The 23,074-nt window shown below is 36.0% G+C and overlaps 4 protein-coding genes across 4 annotated transcripts in view; 1 reads left to right on the forward strand and 3 right to left on the reverse strand.

Moving 5' to 3' along the window:
* The window catches only part of LOC122064096 (MDIS1-interacting receptor like kinase 2-like), a 7,138-nt gene extending 2,060 nt beyond the window's left edge, over positions 1 to 5,078 (forward strand). The window contains 2 exon segments of the mRNA XM_042627813.1: positions 25 to 1,015; positions 2,427 to 5,078. Of these exon segments, the coding sequence (XP_042483747.1) occupies positions 25 to 1,015; positions 2,427 to 2,785 (1,350 nt within the window). The 3' untranslated portion in view covers positions 2,786 to 5,078.
* LOC122060531 (early nodulin-93-like) lies at positions 5,052 to 5,991 on the reverse strand. Its single transcript, XM_042623651.1, has 4 exons — positions 5,749 to 5,991; positions 5,582 to 5,643; positions 5,410 to 5,485; positions 5,052 to 5,286 (listed from the first exon to the last, which is right to left on the reverse strand). Exons 1-4 carry the CDS (start codon positions 5,837 to 5,839, stop codon positions 5,195 to 5,197), a joined length of 321 nt encoding a protein of 106 aa, XP_042479585.1. The 5' UTR covers positions 5,840 to 5,991; the 3' UTR covers positions 5,052 to 5,194.
* Positions 5,992 to 8,538: 2,547 nt separating this feature from the next.
* On the reverse strand, positions 8,539 to 11,755 carry LOC122089703 (amino acid permease 3-like). The gene is made up of 6 exons (XM_042659404.1): positions 11,649 to 11,755; positions 10,587 to 10,710; positions 10,242 to 10,475; positions 10,042 to 10,135; positions 9,723 to 9,937; positions 8,539 to 9,623 (listed from the first exon to the last, which is right to left on the reverse strand). Exons 1-6 carry the CDS (start codon positions 11,655 to 11,657, stop codon positions 8,827 to 8,829), a joined length of 1,473 nt encoding a protein of 490 aa, XP_042515338.1. The 5' UTR covers positions 11,658 to 11,755; the 3' UTR covers positions 8,539 to 8,826.
* Positions 11,756 to 19,497: 7,742 nt separating this feature from the next.
* On the reverse strand, positions 19,498 to 20,368 carry LOC122064104. Its single transcript, XM_042627821.1, has 2 exons — positions 20,156 to 20,368; positions 19,498 to 19,926 (listed from the first exon to the last, which is right to left on the reverse strand). The coding sequence occupies exons 1-2, from the start codon at positions 20,366 to 20,368 to the stop codon at positions 19,498 to 19,500; spliced, it is 642 nt and encodes a 213-aa protein (XP_042483755.1).
* Between the last annotated feature and the right edge of the window lie 2,706 nt (positions 20,369 to 23,074).

The raw sequence follows: 23,074 nt of genomic DNA on the forward strand, positions 1-23,074 counted from the left end.
TTCACAGGAGAAATCCCTCCACAGCTTGGAAGCTTGAATAAGCTCACAAATTTGAATCTCTCTCATAACAAGCTATTTGGTTCCATTCCATCTACTTTTTCTGAAATGCTAAGTTTGATAACCATTGATGTATCTTACAACGAGTTAGAGGGTCCACTACCTGATAATCGAGCCTTTCAAAAAGCTACAATGGAAGCTTTCGTTCACAACAAAGGCTTGTGCGGCAATGCCACAGGTTTGCAACCTTGCATTTCTCCATCAACCAAAATGCAAACCCCAAAAGAGAGCCATAAATCCTTGATTCTTATCATATCTCTCTTAGCAGTATTGCTTTTTCTCCTATTTGCATCCCTTGGGACTTTTTTATTTTTTCGCCGAAGAATGAAAAGCATAGAGGAGAATACAAGTGCAAACCAACAACATGGAGATGTGTTTACAATATGGAACTTTGATGGGAGGATAGCATACCAAGACATCATTGAAGCAACTGATCAGTTCGACCCCAAGCATTGCATTGGCGTGGGAAGACATGGAAGTGTTTATAAAGCAGAGTTGTCATCAGGTCGACTGATAGCTGTGAAGAAGTTCAACTCTTCTTTAGAGGAAGAGAGTTCTGATCAAGAAACTTTCAGAAATGAAATTCTTGTGATGACGGAAGTGCGACATCGAAATATTGTGAAGTTGTATGGTTACTGTTCCCACGTGCGGCACTCATTTTTGGTTCTTGAATATGTGGGGAGAGGAAGTTTGGCTAAGATCCTAAGCATGGAAGAAGAAGCAGTAGAATTGGATTGGGCGAAAAGGGTCAATATTGTTAAAGGTGTTGCCCAGGCCATAGCTTATTTGCACCATGACTGCTCACCTCCAATAATTCATCGAGACATCTCAAGCAACAATATTTTGTTGGATTCAGACTTTGAGCCTCATGTCTCAGACTTTGGCATTAGTAGATTTTTAAAGCCTGATTCATCCCTTTGGACAGCTCTTGCAGGGACATTTGGATATTTTGCACCAGGTTCTCTCTCTCTCTCTCTCTCTCTCTCACACACACACACACACATGCGCACACACATACACACACCCTTTGGTTATTGTGTAACATATACCTAGAAAGAAATTAAAAAAAAAAAAGAAAAAAAAAATTCGCTACTATCAGGGTTGCAACCAATGGTACCAGTCAAGGGAATGAATATTTTCAAACTTGCTCACGAGATTTCATTCCCCAAGCTGGTACAATACCAAGGGTTGCAGCTAACTAGTTTAAGTTTATTGACCAAAGTCGATTTGATGACTCCTAAGTCTACCTTACGCATGGGAGGGAGTTCCACATTATGTGTATACCGAGGCCCACATGGTGATCAAGGAGTTTAGAGTGTCAGAGATTGGTAGGGGTGTACTACCGACGGTGTACACAATATTTTTCCAAATCTTTCCCTTTTCTTCTTAGGCTTTTCCATTCAAGGATGTTTAAGCATCACATTGGAGTATCCCGCTACAATGCAAGTTTGAGGTCGGCCACACTGGTACAGTAGATACCACCGACATTCCTTGATTCTCACTAAGTCTTGCACTTGATTGGGTCTGATTTGGATCTAATTTGAATCAAGAGAATATTCCTTTTTGAATTTCAAAATTCACCTTGGGAATGATGAAATTTTCTTTTGTTGCCAAAAAAATAATCTTACCAGAAACACAAGAAAACATAAAAAAAATACAAAAGGCTTTTCTTTTCTTTTCTTTTTTTCTAATGATAACCAAATATATATACTTTTTTATTTTATTTTATTACAATGTCATTTTTTTTCTATTCTATTCTTTTCTTTTCTTCTCTTTTCTAGATTCATATTTCTTTTCATTTCTTTCTTTTTCTTCTCTTGGCTACCAAACACAGCCGTAGTGTTCCGTTATTCCAAAAAATTGTCATTCATTTTAGGAGAAAATAAAATTTTGTGCCACTATTGGGTTTAAGATATCATCTTCCATGAGTAACAAGCTCCTTTGTGGGCCAACTTTATCGACTTTTGTTGTTGTTTTAAATGGATGATTTGGTGGATCCTAAATTTGATGATGATGATAGCAATACGCTAAAGGTGGCCCACAAGGGACCTCCTTCATCACGGTCAATAAGCCATAGAGCTGGCTTAAGGTTGCCCTCATTTCAGAAAAAAGAGGTAGGTACTTTGGGTCCCATTTCAAGGAGGGTACCCTTAGCTTCATGGTGGTGGTGGTGTTGCTGGTGGAATGTGGTGAAATATGATAGACCATATGTAGTTTAACTTGTTAAATTAACATGTGGGCAATTCAGAGAATTCCCCACTATCCAATCGTTAATGACCAAATTATTGCTCCACATGGCATAAAATAATTATAGTTTTTATATGTAAGATTTTTTTTAATTAATTTTATTTGTTTTACTTATTTTGCAGAACTTGCTTACACAATGAGGGTGACTGAAAAATGTGATGTCTATAGTTTTGGTGTAGTAACATTTGAAGTGATAATGGGAAAGCATCCAGGAGAACTCATCTCCACTTTTCCATCATTATCCTCTTCAGGATTATCATCAATTGAGGAAAACATATTATTGAAAGATATGGTTGACCAGCGCATCTCACCTCCTATAAATCAAGTTGCTGAGAAGTTGGCTTCAATTATGAAGCTTGCATTTTCTTGTTTGTGTGAAAATCCAAATTCTCGACCAACCATGCAACAAGTGTCTCAAGAGCTATCAATTTGCAGCATTTCCCAAGGCAACTCCACACAAGAACTTTGTGACAACTATTGAATCTCGAGATGTGAATTCAGTTCAAGAGATGAAGAATTTGTGTGTTGTTTAAGCCTGTTTACCCTTTTCTTTCTTGTGTATTTGGTATGTTGTGAAGAAGGCGGTTTGTTTTTCATGTGTCTTATACACATTATTGTGAAATCCCTATTATTTCCTTGATAGCCAAATTATGATGAGTTTGTATGTTTTATCATGTCTGTCTTATTTTTATTTATTTATAATTTATGTTTTTTTTTTTTTTTTTTTTTTTTTTTTTTTTTACTATTCTCAATTGTGTGTGCATGTGTTGTGTTTGTTCTAGATATAACTTTGAAGGGAATTATTTACATGAAATTTGTGTTCATTGTCTGTGAGGGCTGTAAATTTTTCTACTTACTTCTCGTTGATCATTCAATTTTTACTATTGAACTATGTTTGGGTAGGTGCTTCAATCATGTTCTGAATTCATCTGGATTAAGGATCAGACCATTAGGTTACAATATATGGGCTGAGTTGCAACTGAGCATAGCAGAATCTATGAAGATCAACTTCCTTATGCCAAACCTTCTTAACTACCTTTAAATTAAGATTTTTTGTTTTTAAAGGAGGTTGGCAACACCAAATCTTATCATGACAAGATAATAACCATTTAATAATGGTTTGTTTGACTTACTTAAAGATAAAAATCACTTACTATTATTCTTAATAGATAATACATGGTGTAATCATTTTTCCCATCCAAATGAAAATGTTAGGAGAAAACAGTAATTAGACCAGCACGATCATTAAGTTCTGGTTAAGCCGTTAAGTCTTTTGAATAGGAAGTTAAGGTTTCTAGGATGAGAAAGTAAGTTTATCTAGTAATAGATATTTTTAGCTTGGTGGGAAAGGGTGAGAATTCAATGTAAGAAGATCTCTTCTTTTTTTTTCATTTTTTAAATCAAAGAAGGTGGAGAAGCACCCCCATCAAGCAATATTATTGAAAAAAAAAACTAAAGAATTCTTTCCTTCTTTTACAAAACAGGTTGTACAAGAAAGTTAGATGGATTGACTATCACATTTAGAAATGAACTAGGGAAGCTCCTCTAGCCAGAACATGAGCTTTCAGATTACATGATCGATCGAGGTATATAACAGAACAAAAAAAACTCAAAACTACTACACAAAAAGACAATATCAGAAGCTAAAGTATTGGTGGCCCAATCCAAAGCTGCATTAGCGTAATTTAGACAAGAGATTAACCCAAGAGAGTCAAAACAGCATTAAATTTTCCTTAAATCAAGGCTCCTACCAAGGAGAACTCTATCTCTAAGAGCTACAGCCTCCATTGAAAATGCAGAAGAGCTCCTACTTGGTCTACACTTAGCAGCAACAAAACTCATATCTTCATCATGAATAAAGAATCCCCTGCCACCGCAACCATGATGAGAACTTCTATTTTTCTGATACCTACTAAGGTAAATGTAAGAGACTTGATCCTAGCTAGGTCTTCAAAACAACAAGCCAAGAACTTTACCAATTGGCACATTGTAGTTGTGAAAGAATTCAGAACAGTGTAACCATATTCTTTCAATCTAAATCAAGTATAGGAATGTCAATAAAAAAGACTTCAAAGTTGAGAGAGAGAGAGAGAGAGAGGAAACATTTTCAAGAAGTCAAAATTCCAAAGTACTTTTCATTTAGGCCATTGAGTGAAGGCTGGGCCTTAATTTCTGAGCCTTACAAACAACACAGGCTGTGGGTTTGCAAAGTCTAAGCTAGCCATGCCAAAAGTTTAAGTGGACGTAGAAATTGTAGACCATGGGCTAAAGGCCCAAGTGGGCGCTTCACTCCATTAAAGCTTTCAAACACTCACAAGCCCATTAAGATGACCAGTTAGTTCATTGGGAGCTCTAATGACCTTAATCTGGCTAACCTAACCTACTGTATGTATAAATCCGTTACCATCAATCATTACATTTTATCTAATTAATTTTCTTGATCATCCTTCTACCTTTTGCACATAGATTGCAGATGAAAAAAAATTTCTTAAGGGTTATTACATGCCTAAATTACTAGTTCCCGGGTAGCAATGTAAATACTAAGTGAATGTGTTAGATTTTTTTATTAATAGTTCTGTAATTAGTTCATAAAACTCCTCAAACTATTTTTATCAGAATATAAACCATAAGAGGCACTGTTATCATAATGGATGGATATCTCAATAAAATGGAAACAAATCGGACTTCATGGCAAGGCATACCTTCACTAATATGATCGGTAAACAATAATATAGTGATACACAAGCTTCTTTTTTTTTTTTTTTTTTTTTTTTTTTGATGAATAAATAATTGTATTAAGACGAGGAAGAATATACAAAAGGAGGAGAGGGAGTGGGGATATACAAGCATGTCTGCAACTATGAAGTAGTAGTTAATTGTAGAGAATTAGTTAAACTTCCATGTTAGACTTATTGAAGGAGTTCTTTCTTGCAGATGCCAAAACCGTCTTGTCTGCAACTATGAAGTAGGCAGCACCTGCCACTGCACATCACCCCATATATATATGCAAAAACATAAGTTCCATGGCAATTACAAGTAACAGTTAATTGGGCAATGAAGATGAAGGAATGAAGTAATTAGTAAGTGATATATGAAAGTAAATACCAGTGGAGATGATGAGTGCCTGTGCAGTGGGATTAAGGTTGGTTCTGGCCCATGGCAGCATTCTCACGCTGGCAATCTGCATATTCCATGAATGCAAAGTAATTAACGGCGAGCTTTTAAGGATGAGTTCTACAGGTTGATCATGATTATGAAGAAGAATAAGAACACTTACTGTAGGAACTGCAGTTGCAAAGCCTGCAACAACAGCTGCCTTTGCTCCAGCCATCACGCCCTCTGTTGATCCAAAACAAACTAAATTTCAACTTCTACTCTTATCATAACAACAAGAAGAAGTAAAATTTGTGGGTAGAAAAAGAAAGAAATAGAAAGAGGTAATACCATAAGAGCATTTCTTTGCCATGGCAAGTCTCTGATCCAGTGAGGCCAACCCATTTCTTTCCAGGGAAGACTGAGCTACATTTTTCGCCATTATCTTTTTCTTGAAAGAGATCAAGTGGAAAATATATCAACAACTAGAAAGAGAAGAAAAAAGAAGAAACAGAGGGCGCAAGTGAGCAATGTATGAAGTGTGAGTGAACTGAGATTGTGGTAATTTATAATTGTGGGTATTGAATGTTAGGGGAGTGGAGAGGAGACTACTTGGGAGTTAGATGGTTTTAGATTTTAATTCCAACGTCGGAGTCACCTGTTTTAAGCTTCTTTTTTTTTTTTTTTTTTTAAAAGAATCTTTTTCTCAAAAATAAAATAAATTGTTTATTATGCATTTAATAAAACATTAAATCAGTGAAAATGCATTTAAATCTGGGCCATTGTATTGGTATCAATACACGTGTCACCGCCTGAAGGTGGTATTGCACGGAATTGTACAAGATCGGAATTACAGACGATTTTTTTCTCAATTGGAGATGATGAATTGGTAACAAATTGGTAGGTTAAGGCCCTCTTTGATATCAAAAAAAAAAATTTTTGTTGTATTTAGTATCATTTATGGAATTTGTTTCTATTTGGGAAAAAAAAATTGATAAAACACAAAAACCAAAAAACAGATCAAAAGTCATTAATATGTTTAAGTCAAAATTGATTTTCAGTTATTTTTGCGCTGAACTTTAATGAGCACATGCTTAAAGTCTCAATATAGAGGGGTAAAATAGTCATTTGTTTTATAATTAGAAATCCAAACCCACCTCTTCTTCAGTCCAAACTCCGAAGTGGAGAAAGAAGATTATAAGGAAGATGGGAAAAAGAATCTTTTTACCTATTTTTTCAAAAAACCATTTTGCACATAAAGATGCTAAATTATTTCTCACAAAGACCATTTTTGTCAAGTATCAAACCATTTTTATGTTTTGATAAAACATAATTTCCATTCATAATTTTTGTTAATTAAATAAAAAATAATAATACCAGAGAGCCAAATCCCTATATGTGAGATCCACAATTTCACCTTTCTCACTCCTTTTTTATCAACGAATGGGGTCTTGAAGGAGTGATTTGTGATCACTGAGGGTACGTAAGGATAAAGATACAGGCAACCAGTGACAAAAAAGCGCAAAGATTAGGTACACCACATGGATACCGTGAGCTATTTCCTTCTTTGCCCATCTTCTTTTCCTGTTTTTTTGGTAAACCCTCTTTGCCTATCTCTTGTGTGTCTCTATGCACCTCTCTAACCAAAAAAAAAGAGTTGTGCCTGTAGACACGTCAAAAAGCAAATTACTACAAATATATCAAGAATTCCGTAAGCCTTAAAAGAAAAGGAAAAAAAAAAAAAAAATTAACCAATTTAATACTTTTTTCAATATGAGTAAAAAGTAACAAAGTTTTCCCTTCACTGTCTACCGCTATATTGTAAAAAAGTGAATTAACAATATTAACCAAAAAATAAATAAATTTGAATTAACGACGGTTTATAAATTCAAAACTAATAAAAAAAATAATATCAGATATGACCATATATAATTTTAGGTTAAAAGTGTAGAGATTAGTGTTAAGTAGATATGGTTTGGGTAAAATACATAAAATATAAAGAAAGAGACGAGACATCATAGAAGCAAAGGATCATTTCAAAAGGGGGAAAGAGAGATAGACACAGCCTGCTAGCTTGCAACACACGAGCAGTGTGTCCAACCTTTTATCAAATATAAGTTTCCTTAGTTTAATAGATCTAAAGAATATCTATAGATTGGCAACCAGCTACTTCAAAAACTAGACACCAAGGTCTTTGGTAACTCGTTAAATTTAGGTTTAAATGAAGTTTACCAAGTGAAAAAATAAAAATATTAAAATTTTAGGACAACCAAGAAGGACAAGAGTATACATGGATAAAAAAAAAAGGATACATGATTGAATTTGAATCTAAAATTGATCATATGGTCAATTCATATCACTATCTCGATATCTATGCAGATATCTTGCAACTGAAATTACCACATCACCTTCCCCTTGAAAAAACAAAGGTGTCAATTTACAAAAACCTTCTAATATTTGTCAAATAAAAAAAAGGGGAGAGTGTTGCCTACAAGGACAGTGTAAGAAAGAATATACACACACCACATTAATGAGGATTTAGATAATCATATTATGGATCCCACAAAATAGAGTCCATATGAGGCCCACAAGTTAAGAATAAAAGAGAGAATGATAGTATGGATCCCACAAAATAGAGTCCATATAGGCCAGATGATGATTGGGTTGTCAATGACAAAAAATAAATTAAAAAAATAATCACTTTTATCAAAACCAAGCACGTCCACAAATTTATTTTTAAAAGACATTGAACCAAACGGTTGGACCACGTGCTCAATCATTTGGATTTCCGACCTAAAACCTGAATGATCGACTATTTTTGAGAACACCCTAGGTATGAATATGATTGTTGTATTGGAAGGTTGAATCAGATGGACCACCAATCTTAGAGCTTGAACCAACCAATGCCGGTTCTCTTTAATAACACTACTAGTGGATTGATTGGTGCAACATGGGAATGCTCAACCCTGGTCAACATCTTACTAGTTAACTCATGTCTTGGGTTTAATATTTGGTTTTGGTCCAGCTCAGAAGAGCATACACGTTCAGTACAAAGGAGCCAGATTTTGGTTCATCCGGCCTAACCAGTCCATTCCGGTCTAACAAGTTCCCAACCTCTTTCTTCTCTTTTACTCCCCAAAGTTGATAAAATAGGGACTTCCATTACTTTGAATTCAGCGTAACCAAACATGATCCCGCGCTATTCTCATTGTTTAATCTTACAAAGTAGAACAACAGAAACTAAAAATTACAAGCAACACCACCACCACCAACACCGCCCCCGCCTTTAGGCTTTTATGAACATTAGCAGCAGCGATGGATTCGAACAGGATTTAGTTTTTTTTTTTTTTTTTTTTTTTTCCAATCAACTCTAGCCTTTAACTGTTAATTCAATGTCGACGAACTGACGACCACGATAACAGTTATAGATTAGTAAGTGGTCTTGAATGGCCGATACACCTTGAGATCAAGCACAACCCCTGCAATGGAACCGGAAGCAGCTGCAATAGAAATGATGAGACAAGCAAAGCTGAGGACTTGCAGGCAAATCCATCGAGAGCTCCATTTGGGTATTTGCTTCTGCGCCACATACATCTCAATTGGGAAGTAAACAGTGAGTGGCCAAAACCCAAAAGCTCCGAGGATCCCAACTATGTCATTGAAGAAGGGAAGAAGCATTGAAACGACTGTGGTTGCAATGACGAACAGAGTCCTCCAAACCAATCTGAAGAGATTCAAATTGAAAGGCTTGAATCCTGGGATTGTTGGTACTTTGATATCTTTTGTGATGAATTCACTCTGGGGCCACTTGTTTACTGCCCATTTCTCGATGAAGGCGAACAGGGGTTGGCAGTAGACCTGGTATGCTCCGACGAGGTGGATTACAATGGCTGCATTAGCGATGTCAAGAAGCCAATATGGGTTGTAGAATCCGAAACCAGTGAGAAGGTTTCCGGGAGCTGCGTCGCCGAATGCTGCGTAGCCCATGCAACCACAGAGCATGTAGAACAGAGTCGTTACTGCAACGCTCAAAAAGGTAGCTTTCTTCATCGTCTTGGCTTCCGATGGTGGGGACTTGATTGTGTCTTGGATTTCAATGAGAATGATTGAGTAAGAGTAGGCAAAGGCAATGTCTCCCAGTGCTTGGAAGCTTCTCCATATCTTCTGGGTCTCGGTGACGGCGCCGATGCTTATTCCGGTGAGGCTTCCCATGAATTTCCCAGTCTCTGATTGTAGAGGAAGATAAGAGCTTCAGTTTGGTTTCCCTGAACTTTAGGTAAATGATTCTGTAGAAGGAAAGGACAAAAGGAATTTAAAGTTCAAACCTACGACTTGAGCGATTCCAAGTCCAAGACCGATTGTAGAGTAAGTGAAGGACATAACAGCCGCGACAATGGAGAGCCACCATATCTGATCAAAATCTGGGATTTGGGAGAACAGAATTTCGACAATTCCGAACATGATCATGTATGGATTGCTTGACATGAGACATGGGCTCTTTCTTTTGTTCTCATGGAAGCAATCTGACCGCTTAATAGCCCTGTTATTTTCAGCCCAACAAAGAAGAAAAACCATTAAGCCAGAGATCCTTTAAAACCCTATAAAAATGAGAGAGGAGATCATTTTGGTCTCAATTTAACTCACTTCATGCTTATAGATGCTGCAATAGTGTATCCGATTGCGACACCGAAAAGGTTCAAGTACTGAATTAGTCCGCAAATTTTGACCTTAAACCCACCTGTGGAAGAACAAAAAAAAGAATAAAAAAGAGAACCTTTTAGAAGATCAGAAAAGAACCCATTTATTAATAATATTTAGAAAGTGAAAGAATCAAGATCATTTACCGAGGTTGGACTGAACAGCCTCCATGTAAGTGTAGTTTCTCTTCCCAGAGTCCGGGTCGCCGGACCGATAACAGTCAGAGAGGAGAGACGAAGTGTAGTAAATCACAAAGGAGAAGAGGAACATCACAGCAGGACCAGCAATCCATCCCAGCTGAGCTATGGCCCATGCCAAGGACAGCACTCCAGAGCCTATCACAGCTGTTATGATGTGGGCACTTGCAGTCCAAACAGTTCCTGTTGCAGAGAAAGGGGGAAAAAAAAAAAAAAAAGTTTTTTCAGTAACTAACAAAATAGAGAAGCAAAGTCCCAACCTTTTATTAGGAATTAGTAGTTCTTCCAAAGTACCTGTTCGTTTGAGACGGCCATCGTCGTCGAAACATTTGGAGCCGCCTTTGGGAACATCTATGGTGATATCGAAAACTTGGTGGTGTTGCTGGGGAAGGGTTTTGGTGGCAGCGTTCTCCCCCATCTTTGAAATAGACCAACACAGAGTAGCTTTTTGTGAGGGAAAAATAAATAGACAGAAATGAAGCTCCCGGCTTCTTCTATATAGTTTATTTTTCGTAGCCAATGTACCAAAAAAAATCAAATTTGTCAACGATGGGGATGAAATGTGTGAATACTGCAGTTTTTAGAACAGAGAAAAACAGGGGTGGGACACAGATAGGTTGGCTGGTACTACTGTTCACCTATTTAAGTTCAGTAATTATAGTCTATCTCACTGACACTGAACACCTGACACCGAAACTGAAGAACCACCCAAGATCACAAAAACCCAAGACAATTCTGAAGTTTAGGCAAGGTGGGTTTCCCTCAATTATGTTTCAGTGAATGCTCCCAACACACACACAGAGCTTAAACAACAGCAGAGAAACGGACCAACAGAAAAGAGTGAAAGAAAAGAAAAGCTATTGGGGAGAGGGTGAGAAAGAGAGCTCTTCTGAACCCAGTATTGTCTCTGCAGCTGAGAGAAGAGAGAAGCAAGCAACTGAATTGAATGGAGTCTCATGGAGAGTTGTGGGGTTTATATAGCACTCTGAAAGTCTGGTGTACAAAAGGCCAGAGAGAGAGAGAGGGAGGCACGTGGTCTAAAGACGCAAACAGAGTTGTCAACGACCTACTGCCCTTAACCTTTTCCATTCACCAATCAAACAAGCTCTAGTCTCTCTCTCTCTCTCTCTCTCTCCTCATAAGAGCCCCATCTCCCCCACCCTTTACTCGTTAAGTGCCTGACCTCTCACTCACTTTTTCAAAACCAAACACAAAATTGTAAGTTCATTAAACACAAGACAAAACTGTAGCACAAAAATTAAAGTTCTCCTTATTTCATTATCAACAAGAGCCTAACAAAAAACCAATTTCTTGCAAAATTGCTAACAAAGCTTTTCAATGTCCTTAAGACCTTACCTTCATCATTTCAGCTCTTCCTTCTTTAATAAAAGTGGAGCCTTTTCCTCCACAACAGAGGAATAACAGATGAGTGGAAGAGTTAATAATAAAGAGGGAGATGGGAATGCTGCTTGTCCTTCTGATTCATCTGTTTATATAGGGAAAGAATATGAAAAGCACAAATAAATTTTACATTATTATATTTTTCGCATATCAATTATTTTCCCCTCACTCACGTGTGTGGCCTCCCCTCCATCCTTCCTGAAAATAGAATAGGTTCTTTTTGTATTTTCATACCTTATCTTTATTGACAGCAACATCAATGGAACAGGGAAGTGTCCAAAAGCATTTAGACTGGAACCCAACTTTTGATCCAAACGTGAATTCAAAATTAGAAGACTGAAAATATCAGAAGTGGTTTAGCTTAGTTCTATTTTAAAGATTCATTCTGTTTTAATGTGGGATGAGCACTCATTCCTTTTATGATTAAACCAGAACCCATTACCATCTATATTTAGGCTCACAGTATCTAATTCCCTCTTCAGCTCCCAAAGACCAAGGACCGATTAATGAAGTAGTGAACAAGGGCTCTTCTTACGTTGTATTCTGGGTATCTTTGAAGTTTGAATACTCTTTTTGGGTAAATCATTAAACTTAAATATTATTTTTTTATTTCTGTTTAATGGGGGGGGGGGGGGATTTCAACGTGGTTGATCAAGCAGAGCACAGCATTGGCCACTTAAACTTATCAGGATTTCAATAAGAAAACACCATTGCTTAGTGTTAAGATCACTTTTAGATAAAGTGCAGATTATTTTATTTGAAAGAGTTGATTGAATTCAGTTTGTTCTATAAGATATTTGATTACTAAAGGAAAGATTTCAGCCGTCCTTGTTTGTTCAAGGAATTAACCGAATAAACTACCTGTCTTTGAGCTATAACCATCTAATTAAGTGGAGGATCAATTAGAAAAATGAATAAAGAAAGAGAGGGGGGGGGGGTACACAGTTGAAATTGAAGACCACTTGATAATAAGCACTAGATGTAGGATCACTAATCAGGAAGTTACAAAATCTCATGGCATACTTGTTTACTGCAAGTAACAGTTCAATACAAGGACTATAGCATGAAGGATATGACACAGCTTCCAAATTATTTCATTAGAAAATCCCAACTTTGTCTCAATACTCTTTAGGACCCCTGTTTTAAGACAAAAGATCGGCCTATTCGAGTAGGAATCCACAGGGGCTGCCTCCGATTCACCAACTAAATTAATCAACCCATCACAAGTTGGTGTGCCTAAGCTCTCATTAACTCAATCCAACTAAGCCAATATGAAGCAGATAAAGAACTCAATCCAACTAAGCCAATATGAAGCAGATAAAGTGCATATTTTCCAACCCAGCGCGAAGTAGTCCAATCATAAATTCATAATCATTCTATTCTTGACAAAAAGACTCAGCCAACCCTCTCTATCTTACTGGTTTAGAATTTAGTGGATGATTAATAATGTTTAGGCAATGGAAGTATCTATTAATAAGAAGGAAAAAGTATTATACAGTAAGAACTGCCAATCAGTCTATGTTTATCCTTCCTCGAGCAGCCGCGTCAATAGATTGGTTGGTCCATGAATTATAACAGGTAAGATCCCAAATCTATTATTAAGATCTACCGGATCAACCCACAACATATTAATCTTTATAGATTAATAAGGAAATTCAAAAGAAGATACAGGGGAGTGAGTGATTGTCTTTCCAAGTTGAAACAAGTAGTTATCTTATTAATACACCAGAGTGACTGTGTCTTTGCAAGTTGAAACATTTAATTAATCTTATAAATACATGGAAGATCTGTTTGATCAATTCTGAGAGGTTTGATTAAGGAAGAAAATCAAGTTGATCAGACAACAGTCAAAAGGTACTCTTTAAGATAGAACTGAAATATCTCAATAAGTGACTTGGGAGGGTAGAGAGATGACTCTGATCTTCCCTTTATTTCCTTAAAAAGTCTTTTAAGATAGAAGAAAAAGCCTTGAGTTAGTGCCTCTACATTAACATGTGGGATGACTATTTATCCCCTTTGGAGTGGATTTTAGGTGGGTTGCTCTCCACACTTCTGATTAGACCCACCAGTGCAAAAGAATAGGTAAAAAAAATCTGAAATGAGATTTTTTAAGTCCTTAACTGCTTCAATATCTCTCAACATGTATCCATTCATTGAAAAGGTTTCATGGCTTCTATTAATTTATTGCCACTTGTCCATATTTTATTTCTCAGAGTGAAAGACTCAAAACAGGAAGCATATGGCTTGTAGGGAAATTCTTTTTTATTGCCCTCTTCTGCTTATCCTTACTATTATTTGATGAGTTAATTATATATATCCACTTGACTTTCAATCCCAAGAAATGTTCATTCACATGGATTATCATCTGATGATGGACCAACCTCCTCTCCACATGAGTCAGTGTACCAAACCTTGGGAGCCAACCCATGTTGGCATATGGCCTACCAAAGATGTCCATTAATCTGATTGTCAGAAACAATTTAGTTAAGTAGGTATCATAAAGGGAGAAACCTCTAAAATTAGATAATTAAGGTTGCTTAAACAGGATTCCCATGAAGCATCCATTCATGGGAAGAACAGTTTTCCTAGCTAATGTAGTGGGTATCTGTCAAAGTAGGAGTTTGAAGCTATTGGATAAGTACAATAGCTACATATAGAAGTTTTCGTTGTGTGATTTGAAAAAAGTTTGGCTATGACTTGAGTGTTATTGATGAGGATTGTTGACCTTTCCTAAGACCCTAATGAAGCATCAAGAGGGAATTATTTTCATTCCCTTGGATAAGCAATTCATGTTAATCAAGAATCAGATTCGGAAACAGACTTGAAAAGTATAAACCATGTATATATTTTCTATCACAATTCTGAGGGTGACTATTGAATCAGATGTCCATGAACTACCACTTCTGTACCATTCAATGTTTTAGAATTATTGAATGAGTCAATGACTGCTAATTTGTTTACTAAAAAAAGTGAGTGTTAAACAAAAGGGCTTAGAACCAACTATTCAAATCATTTGACAATGTAAACTAAATGTTTAATTTCTTTGTTCACTCTTTGTTTTTTGTATATTTTTTAAAACCAGAAACTACTTAGATTATGTTAAACCCTAGTAATAATCAACATAATAATAGCTCAACTCATCCCTAATTCCTTCTAACTTCGGTGATTTAATTTAATGTTGTTTAAGGCACGTAAATGTGGACTTTAGATCCCATCTTTAGAACCATGTTGACTATTGTAATCACAAAATTTAATGCTTAGATCATGTTTCAGATTTTATAATTTTTATTTTCTCTTAGTCTTAATAATTTAATCACAAAAACTATAGGAGATAGCTCTCCCCTTTCATAACCTTATTGTATAAACAAAAAATTATTAAGATAAGGATTAGGACCTTAAAATAATCCCCTTCCCTTCCCCCTTCCACCTTCCTCCTTCCCCCTCCCCTCCAACACCCAAAACCCCTAGACTTTGAAGAAGGCAACAATATTGAAACATTATTAGACTATAATTTAACCATAAGTTAGGTAACCGATACCCTAATCTGTAAAGAAAGCAACTATTAAGTTATGTTTATTCATAAACTTAGATGATAAAACAAAAATTGTATCTGTCTAAGCATTGATGATCATTTAGTTATACAAACTAGAACTAATAATTGTAACCAAATGTGTCTCAGATTTCAAACTAGAGGACTTTAAGGGCCTTGAGCTTCCAACCTAACCACAAAAATTAATAGTAACAAAGATGATTTTGATGCTTTAGGTTTAGGGTTTGTTGTGTGAGAAGCCAACAGGACAGGTGAAGGTAGTAGAACAAGTAGCCACTAGACACCAGTGGCTGTAGACTCCATTGAAAGTATAGCTTCTTGATATGCATAGACTATGGAAGAATATATTATGTAAGATGGTTCTCGGAGGAAGTGGCATGGTGAAGCTAAGCCACGAGTACGGTAAAATGGCATTGGACATTGCAGGGCAATGAAGACATTTTATGTGAGGAAGAAAGAAATAGACACAAAAGCATCGACAAGGGACCCAAATCCTCTCTAGCATGTTAATGCATTCTACGCGCATCAGATAATTGACAACACCCTGCTTAGTCAAATGCGCACTGGAGAAGATCTGGTTCCTCAACGAACCATTCTCATCTGCCTCATCCCACCGACTAGGAATACTCGAGCACACACCCCTAGGTGCTCTCGGTCTACGGTGAGGCAGAGGATCCTCAAACTTCCTCAACAAGGTTGGGGATGGTCATTTTACCCCTTTCTATGTCATAATTTGTAGCGGTCATACTATTTTCAGGTTTTTTTTTATTTTAATTATTATTTTTCTTTTTTTTATTTAAATAATATAATAATCCACATGAAGAGGCGTAGTGTATGTCTTAGGCTCAGAGAGCCTTTCGCGCATATGGTTAAGTAATTAACTGAGAATAAGAACAATGATTGGGGATCTGGTGTAAACCTAGGGTGGAGGATGAAGGAAAGCACCGGCTTTCAAAAATCAGCATATTTCTTGTCTTTCCTCATTGGATGGCAGACCCGTCAAACCTTCCGTATCAGTGGGACCCACCAGTAGACGATTGGAGCAAAAGAAGCGTTTTAAGTCGTCAAAGACTTAATTGATTCGCCAGTCAAAATCTTCCTTATCCCCACCATTTATTATTCCATATTCTCATCATTATCCATTAATGCTCTTCTCCGCCAGTGGGCCCCACACTTACAGCCCCAGGTCGTTTTTAATGTTTTCCATACTCCTCTCTCTCTCTCTCTCTCTCTCTCTCTCTCTCTCTCTCTCTCTCTCTCTCTCTCTAGTCTCGAGTCTCGAGTCTCGACATCATCTAACGAAGACTCGTATTTGACACTGCCCAGACGCGGCGAATCGGCTGGTGCCTGCCAGGTGTTTGTACAATTGTGCGTTGTGGATTGTGGTAGGTATTACTCTGTCCTCTTTCTCCGCAAAAATCTGAACCGCTACCCTATCATGTCACCATGTGGGATTCCCTCAAGTCAAACAGGTTCTTTCTTTGACCATGACATGTGTTGGTGATCAAGGAATGGAGACAAATAACAACCAATGATTTAGAGACACGTCTCATCCTTGGAAAACTTAGACTATACAGATGGGCTAAGCTTTAACATCAATTTACCCACAAAGAACCAAAAATTGTGAGGTGGAGCCGTGGAGGTGGTGGATTGGAACTTGAAAGGTATCTGAAAGGTCCAAAAGCAAAGAAAGATGATAGGAATTAGAAACCAAACACTTCTCTAGCCCTTGTCCAATTATTAGCCAAACCCATATGGATCCAAGTTTGGGAAGGTAAGTCTTGACAAGAACTGATTCTACCTAAGGGTGGGCAGAAGTTATCTTTAATCATTTTAAGGTATGGAACTCATGAGCCATTGGACCCTAGTGGCCAACTGTCCATACTTCAAAATATCTTGAGCCTTCATGAAGACTTGAAGCATTATCTGGAAAGGCCAATCAGGTATCTCATCACCAATAGAAAGAAATAATGGGTCTCCCATTTTAATGCAATATGAGAGGTCCAATACGTAGGATATGGGATATTTCTACAAAAAAAAAAAGGATATGGGATATGGGATATGGTATATGGGATATGGGTAAGAGTGAAAAGACTTATCCAAAGCTTGTGAGTAGTAGTGGAGAAATCTTAATCAACCAAACATACCAATAAAGCTTACAAAACCTAAGTGAATCCTTAAGAGTTCAGAGAATTAAAAAATGATTTCTACTTTTTCTAGTGATAGAAGCAAGTTGGGAAGATGATAAGTTGCAGAGGAATAACAGATCAAACTTTATCACTGCAAGTATTGATTGGCCATTTTAACTTGGTTTTATTCTTTATTGATCTTTAGAATTCTGTAGCCCCTGTATGGTACTATATTCTCTTGTTTGGTTTGATATGGTGGATTGGGGGGTATTACGGTGTCTTTGTATTGATGGTTTTTGGTTTCCTGGGATCATCAGTTAATCAAGAGAGAATTGGCATATGTTACCTCCCTTGAACTTGCAGGTCAGCCCGGTTGTCCCTCAAGGACTTCAGCAGATCTTTTCCTTAAAAGCTAGTCGTTAAGGAGAGGATGCCCAATTACCTATAAGTTTCTACATCGTGTTATTCACATCCAATGTGAGATTATTATTTCTGACTTCTACATGGAACCATAACACTGCCGACCAATGGCAGCAAGACTGTCGGAATCCCTGTGACTGGCATAACAGAATCTGGAAGAAAAAAAAAAGGTGGGGGCGGTCTTGGGGTAACATTTTTAAATGTCATGATTACTGAGAGGACATGCTTCTAATACTAAGGATGTGGGTAGCTCTATTACTCAAAGATATTTAAGGCTTAGGCCCATGGTTAGATTTTAAAAACACTCGTTGGTTGAGACAGCCCAAGTCAATTTTTACAGCACCTGTTTAATGGGCCCTATGGCAGACATTTGAATGACCCTTTCTACCCAAGTGAAATGGGCCTTTCAGTAGAGCCCACAGAACTCTATTTATGGATTTTTAGTTGGGCTTGAGTCTTAGAAGTTGGATGCATGTACATAAGGCTTTGTTTGGTTGCAAGGGGAATGCAAATTTTTAATGTAAAGTGGAATTTTTTTCCCAGAAAAAATAAATTTAGGTTGTGTTTGGTTGCAAGGGAAATGGGAAAAACAAAGGAAGTGAAGGAATTTTTTTTCCCTTTTGAGTCGTTTGGTCACAACAAAAGTGAAACAGAAGTGAAGTGAAATTAATTTCCCAAAGTTGTTTAGTTGGATGTAAAATTGATGTAAAATAGATGTAAAATTTTAAAAAACTAGTAATCCAACTAAACTTAATAAATTGTAACCAGTTACACCCCTTTCATCCAATCAGCTTTGATAGTAAAATGAAAATTAACAACCAGTTCTTCACATGTATATACACTTAAAATTTCAACCAATGAATTCACCATAAACGAGGATTGTTCCATATATTGACTCTATTTTTTCCTTGTCCAACTCATTACATACTCTTGTTTCCTTTTGCACTTCTACCTTTAATTCTAGATTCAAAGGGCTGACATAAATCCATGCATAAACATATTTGAAAAACAGAATTGCATACATTTGCTTGAATTTAAAGCCAATTTTGATCTCTCCCTTGTAAGTATCATCTTCAAGCACAACATTATATAAACTTGGTTGCACTTCTAAGAATCCCTTGTCATTTCCTTTAGTTAGTATCCCTCCTAGATAAACTCTGCATATAACAAACAAACAGAAGAAGAAGAAGAGGAAGGCACTTACGAGATGCAAGAATTTAGATATTAAATTACAAAAAAAAAAAAAAAAAAAAAAAAAAAAGAATCATGTATTGTGAAAACTATTTTTGATCAGAAATAAAGTAGAATTTAAAAGTTTTTCAAGTTAAGGACATAAGTACAAGGTTTCACCAACAAAACCACCCTTAGAGAACATTTCTTTATCCATGATTCTTAACTTAAGGTGAGACAACTTTTGCCACTCCGAAAATGAGAATTTGAATTCGAATTTCTTATTCCGAACAGAATCATCTCAGACATGCTGGCAGTTCAGTAAAAAGTAGTTCATTCTACATTTTTAAGGAATGAAACAAATTCTATTACTCATCCAAACATAATTGATAAAATGGATATGTGTTCATTTTGGTGCAAACCATATGAACTCTGATGCTATGGCAACTAAAAACATGTCAATGTGTTCCAAGTGATAACCAATCGTAGCCTAAACCTGAATGAAATAGCTAATGATTGTATTTATTTTACCACATCAATGGCTTTGATCAAGAAACCTTAAGATCCACTTCCTCCGTTGCTCCACATCCTTAACTAAAAATGCCTTTGCTTGTGGTTCATTTACTATGAGGAATTCAAAGACGATGTCAAGTGTATCTTTGCTAAATCCATCTACTTCTAGTATAGTATCCAACAATGATTTAGGAGAGATATGCCTCTCTTGGACCATAGTCGCCAAACGATCTACAGAGGCGGCAACAACAAATATTTGGCCATCCAATGCTACCTTCGCTCCCTTTCTCTCTTGAGGCGCACCAGCTCCACTCTCCTCTTCAGAATACGATGTGGACATTGGGACTTGGGTGTTTAAATCTTCACTGCCATCGGTCTCACCAATCTCCATATGATTCACTGGATGGATGTATGACCTAGGTTCTTCAGAAGTTGTTCCCTTATCTTTTCTCTAACAGAAAGAATCTCTGTTTGATTGAGAAAATTCCACTGTGACATGGTCTTCACCCACAACATCCTTAAGTTCTTCAAACAGGGACCAAGTCATGTTTCTCAACTTCATGAATCATTTTCCTTTCTGAATCAAAAGAAAAGAAAATCAAATATTAATGTATGATAATAATATCAGTGAACCACAAAATCAATTAAATACTTGTGCAATTAATCATTAAAACATATACCTTAACAGCGAATGGATACCATATTTGGTCTTCTACATTCAGCTTCTTCTCCGCGTGATCAAAACTAAACCCACTTTGCTCTAGACAAAGAAGAAGGTTTCTAAAAGTCTGCTTAATTGTCCTAAAGCAATTGACCACATTGTCTTTTGCTAATTTCTTATGGTGTTGTGGATGCTTTGAATTCACCTCTTTAACAACTAAATTATAAGCCATCTCTTTGAAAGAATTTCTTATATTTTTTCCCTCCCATACTTAGACTTGGAGGCATCGAATCATTTTTTCATCCATTTGCTCGGTCCATGTGATATTCTTCCTTTGTTCATTGATACCTAATTCATCCTCTTATATTGCAATACATATTAGAATAGCTTCAGACATCAAACACTTCATCAAAAGTTTATTTGAGCATGTGAGTTTTACCTGACCCATACCAAGCGTAGGTGTAGCGAAAGTACTCCTACTAGCTGGAGTCTTTGTGTTTCATTCCAAAACTTCTAAAATATAACTGGATAAATGACAAAAAAGAATGAGGTCGTACAAACTTAATACTCCTAGAAATGATATAAATCTAGGAAAGCATGTATGATGAATAACAAACAACTCCACATAAGAATTCACAAAGTAATGTACACAAATCATTAATTTCATTCCAAACCACAATCAAGAACATAATCCAACTTTGGTGCTTTGTCGTAAAGATTTTATAATTCCATTCCAAATCACAGTCACTAACATAATCCAACTTTATAGCTATTACAAGCATAGCTATGTATTACTCCTTCTTTAATCTTACAAATTATCAATTAGTTGTTCAATCTTCCCTTCTCTCTCTCTCTCTCTCTCTCTCTCTCTCTCTCTCTCTCTCTCTCTCTCTCTCTCTCTCTCTCTCTCTCTAATATCTTACTTATTCCCTTATTTATCCGTCTCCCTCTCTTACACATTCCTCTCCCTTCAACCCTCTTACGATTCTTTTTTCAGTTTTGAACAAGAGTTTATGTTTCCTCTACTTAAGGATAGTCCAGGTTGAACAAGGATCTAACATGCGCAAAATAGAAACCAAATCTTAATATATATCCTATAACTATTAGGAATCACATTACTAATAAAATTTCTCCTATATCAACTATAACTAAAATTCATAACACTATAAATAAAATCAACCATTAAAGCCCTTCTACAACGATTGCAATGTTAAAATCACAACTTCAACTTTCACATCCTATTAGAGCTAAGGAGCTGAGAAGGTAAGATCTCTCTCTCTCTCTCTCTCTCTCTCTCTCTCTCTCTCACACACACACACACACACACACACACACACACATATGAACACCGCTCTCTATAGACTATAGTATATTGAACTTACAGATGGACTTAATCCACTTTTGGAATTGAAAAACTCATGATTTTTTCATAGCATTGTGTTTCTTTCACAAGCACACTTCATTATATTATTTATTCAATTATCAATGATCCTGTAATAACCTTGCAATTATGAAGAACCTTGACTCTAATTCTTTGGGAAAAACCCACAAATATGTTTGACAAACTCATAACTAGAACAATTTCAACTTCAAAGAGTCTTCTACTTTCTGCTTATTTTTAGTGTTATAAAAAAAGAGGGTTCTAATCCTTCACATGATTAAAATGGAATTAGTCTCTCAAAAAGTAAAAGGATTTAATTTTTTTTCAAAAAATATGAAAAAGAAAAAGAGAAGGGAAGATCCAAATCCCAGATTTGACTTGGCCAATCCAATCCCAAATTTTAAAACCATAGTATAGCATCATGATTCATGCAGTAAAACACTAACAATCTTCAAATCTTCTATGTGCTTGCTCTCTACACTAACAACTCAACATAAACAAAGTTGAACAACATTGAGCTAAAATTCACCTCTGGGTGCTTTCAAAACAATTCCCCACTCAATAATTAGAATTACTAAGTCCATATAGCAACACAAGCTCACAAAGAAAAACAGTAACAGTCTTCTCGATTAAAAGAAAAGACTGTTAATCATTCCAATCCAAATAGGGCTTACTATATGATAAATCATATATTTGGTATTGGTGATGTGGATTTTGGTATTTTGAATTTGTTTGTATGATTAATAATTGAGATTTTCTTTTAAGTATTAAAAAGAAAAACAATTCCCCACTCAATAATTAGAATTACTAAGGCTTTCTTTGGTATGATTTCTATTTGTATTTATTAACTATTTTTTAGAAATTATTTGTGACAATAAATTATGGACCACAAATAGTATTCGTTTGGTTACTATTTATAAAATAGGTTATATAATGAGAAAATAGGTTTCAGTTTTCACCTTCATCTTTGAGCTTCGAGCAAGAGAAATGATAAGATTTGAGGGTTTTTATTAGAAAAATATAAAACTTATTGAAGTTACATATTTATTATTGATTTTGAGTAGTTTAGCACAAGTGCTCATTTAAGGTAGTAAAAATCAACATAAATGATTTGTTGCCATAAATCACAAATAGCTTGAGAGCAATTTGTGATTTATTCTAATTTATTATAAATAAAAATAAGTGCTATAAATTATACCAAACACTTGTACAAATAGAAATAAGTCAAATAAATACAAATAGAAATCAAACCAAAGAGAGCCTAGATAGTCCATATAGCAACACAAGCTTACGAAGGAAAGCAGTAACAATCTTCTTGATTAAAAGAAAAGACTGTTACTCAATCATTCCAATCCAAGTAGGGCTTACTATATTTTAAGTCATATATATATTCACTAGTAAAAGTTTATGCACACAAACACACTCTAAGAAAAATATTCCGCTACACGTGCATTTGCATGTGTGTATTTACTAGTATTTATATATAACAATAAACAATTTAACTCAATGTTACAATTTACATCTACTTCACTAAAAGTTTTAAGGATAAAAAAGTTG

This window comes from Macadamia integrifolia, chromosome 2 (genome assembly GCF_013358625.1).
Source record: "Macadamia integrifolia cultivar HAES 741 chromosome 2, SCU_Mint_v3, whole genome shotgun sequence".
NCBI lineage: Eukaryota > Viridiplantae > Streptophyta > Magnoliopsida > Proteales > Proteaceae > Macadamia > Macadamia integrifolia.

Excerpts from the sequence above, each read along its gene's own strand:
- LOC122060531 (XM_042623651.1), bottom strand. The coding sequence starts at position 5,839 with ATGGCGAAAAATGTAGCTCAGTCTTCCCTGGAAAGAAATGGGTTGGCC. Across the intron at positions 5,486-5,581 it reads TTGCAACTGCAGTTCCTACA|ATTGCCAGCGTGAGAATGCT; the intron begins GTAAGTGTTCTT and ends TGGAATATGCAG. Across the intron at positions 5,287-5,409 it reads GGCACTCATCATCTCCACTG|TGGCAGGTGCTGCCTACTTC; the intron begins GTATTTACTTTC and ends GGTGATGTGCAG.
- LOC122089703 (XM_042659404.1), bottom strand. Across the intron at positions 10,136-10,241 it reads GGCTGTTCAGTCCAACCTCG|GTGGGTTTAAGGTCAAAATT; the intron begins GTAAATGATCTT and ends GTTCTTCCACAG. Across the intron at positions 9,938-10,041 it reads GCAGCATCTATAAGCATGAA|GGCTATTAAGCGGTCAGATT; the intron begins GTGAGTTAAATT and ends TGAAAATAACAG.
- LOC122064104 (XM_042627821.1), bottom strand. The coding sequence starts at position 20,368 with ATGGCTTATAATTTAGTTGTTAAAGAGGTGAATTCAAAGCATCCACAA. Across the intron at positions 19,927-20,155 it reads GGTATCCATTCGCTGTTAAG|AGAAAAGATAAGGGAACAAC; the intron begins GTATATGTTTTA and ends TCTTTCTGTTAG.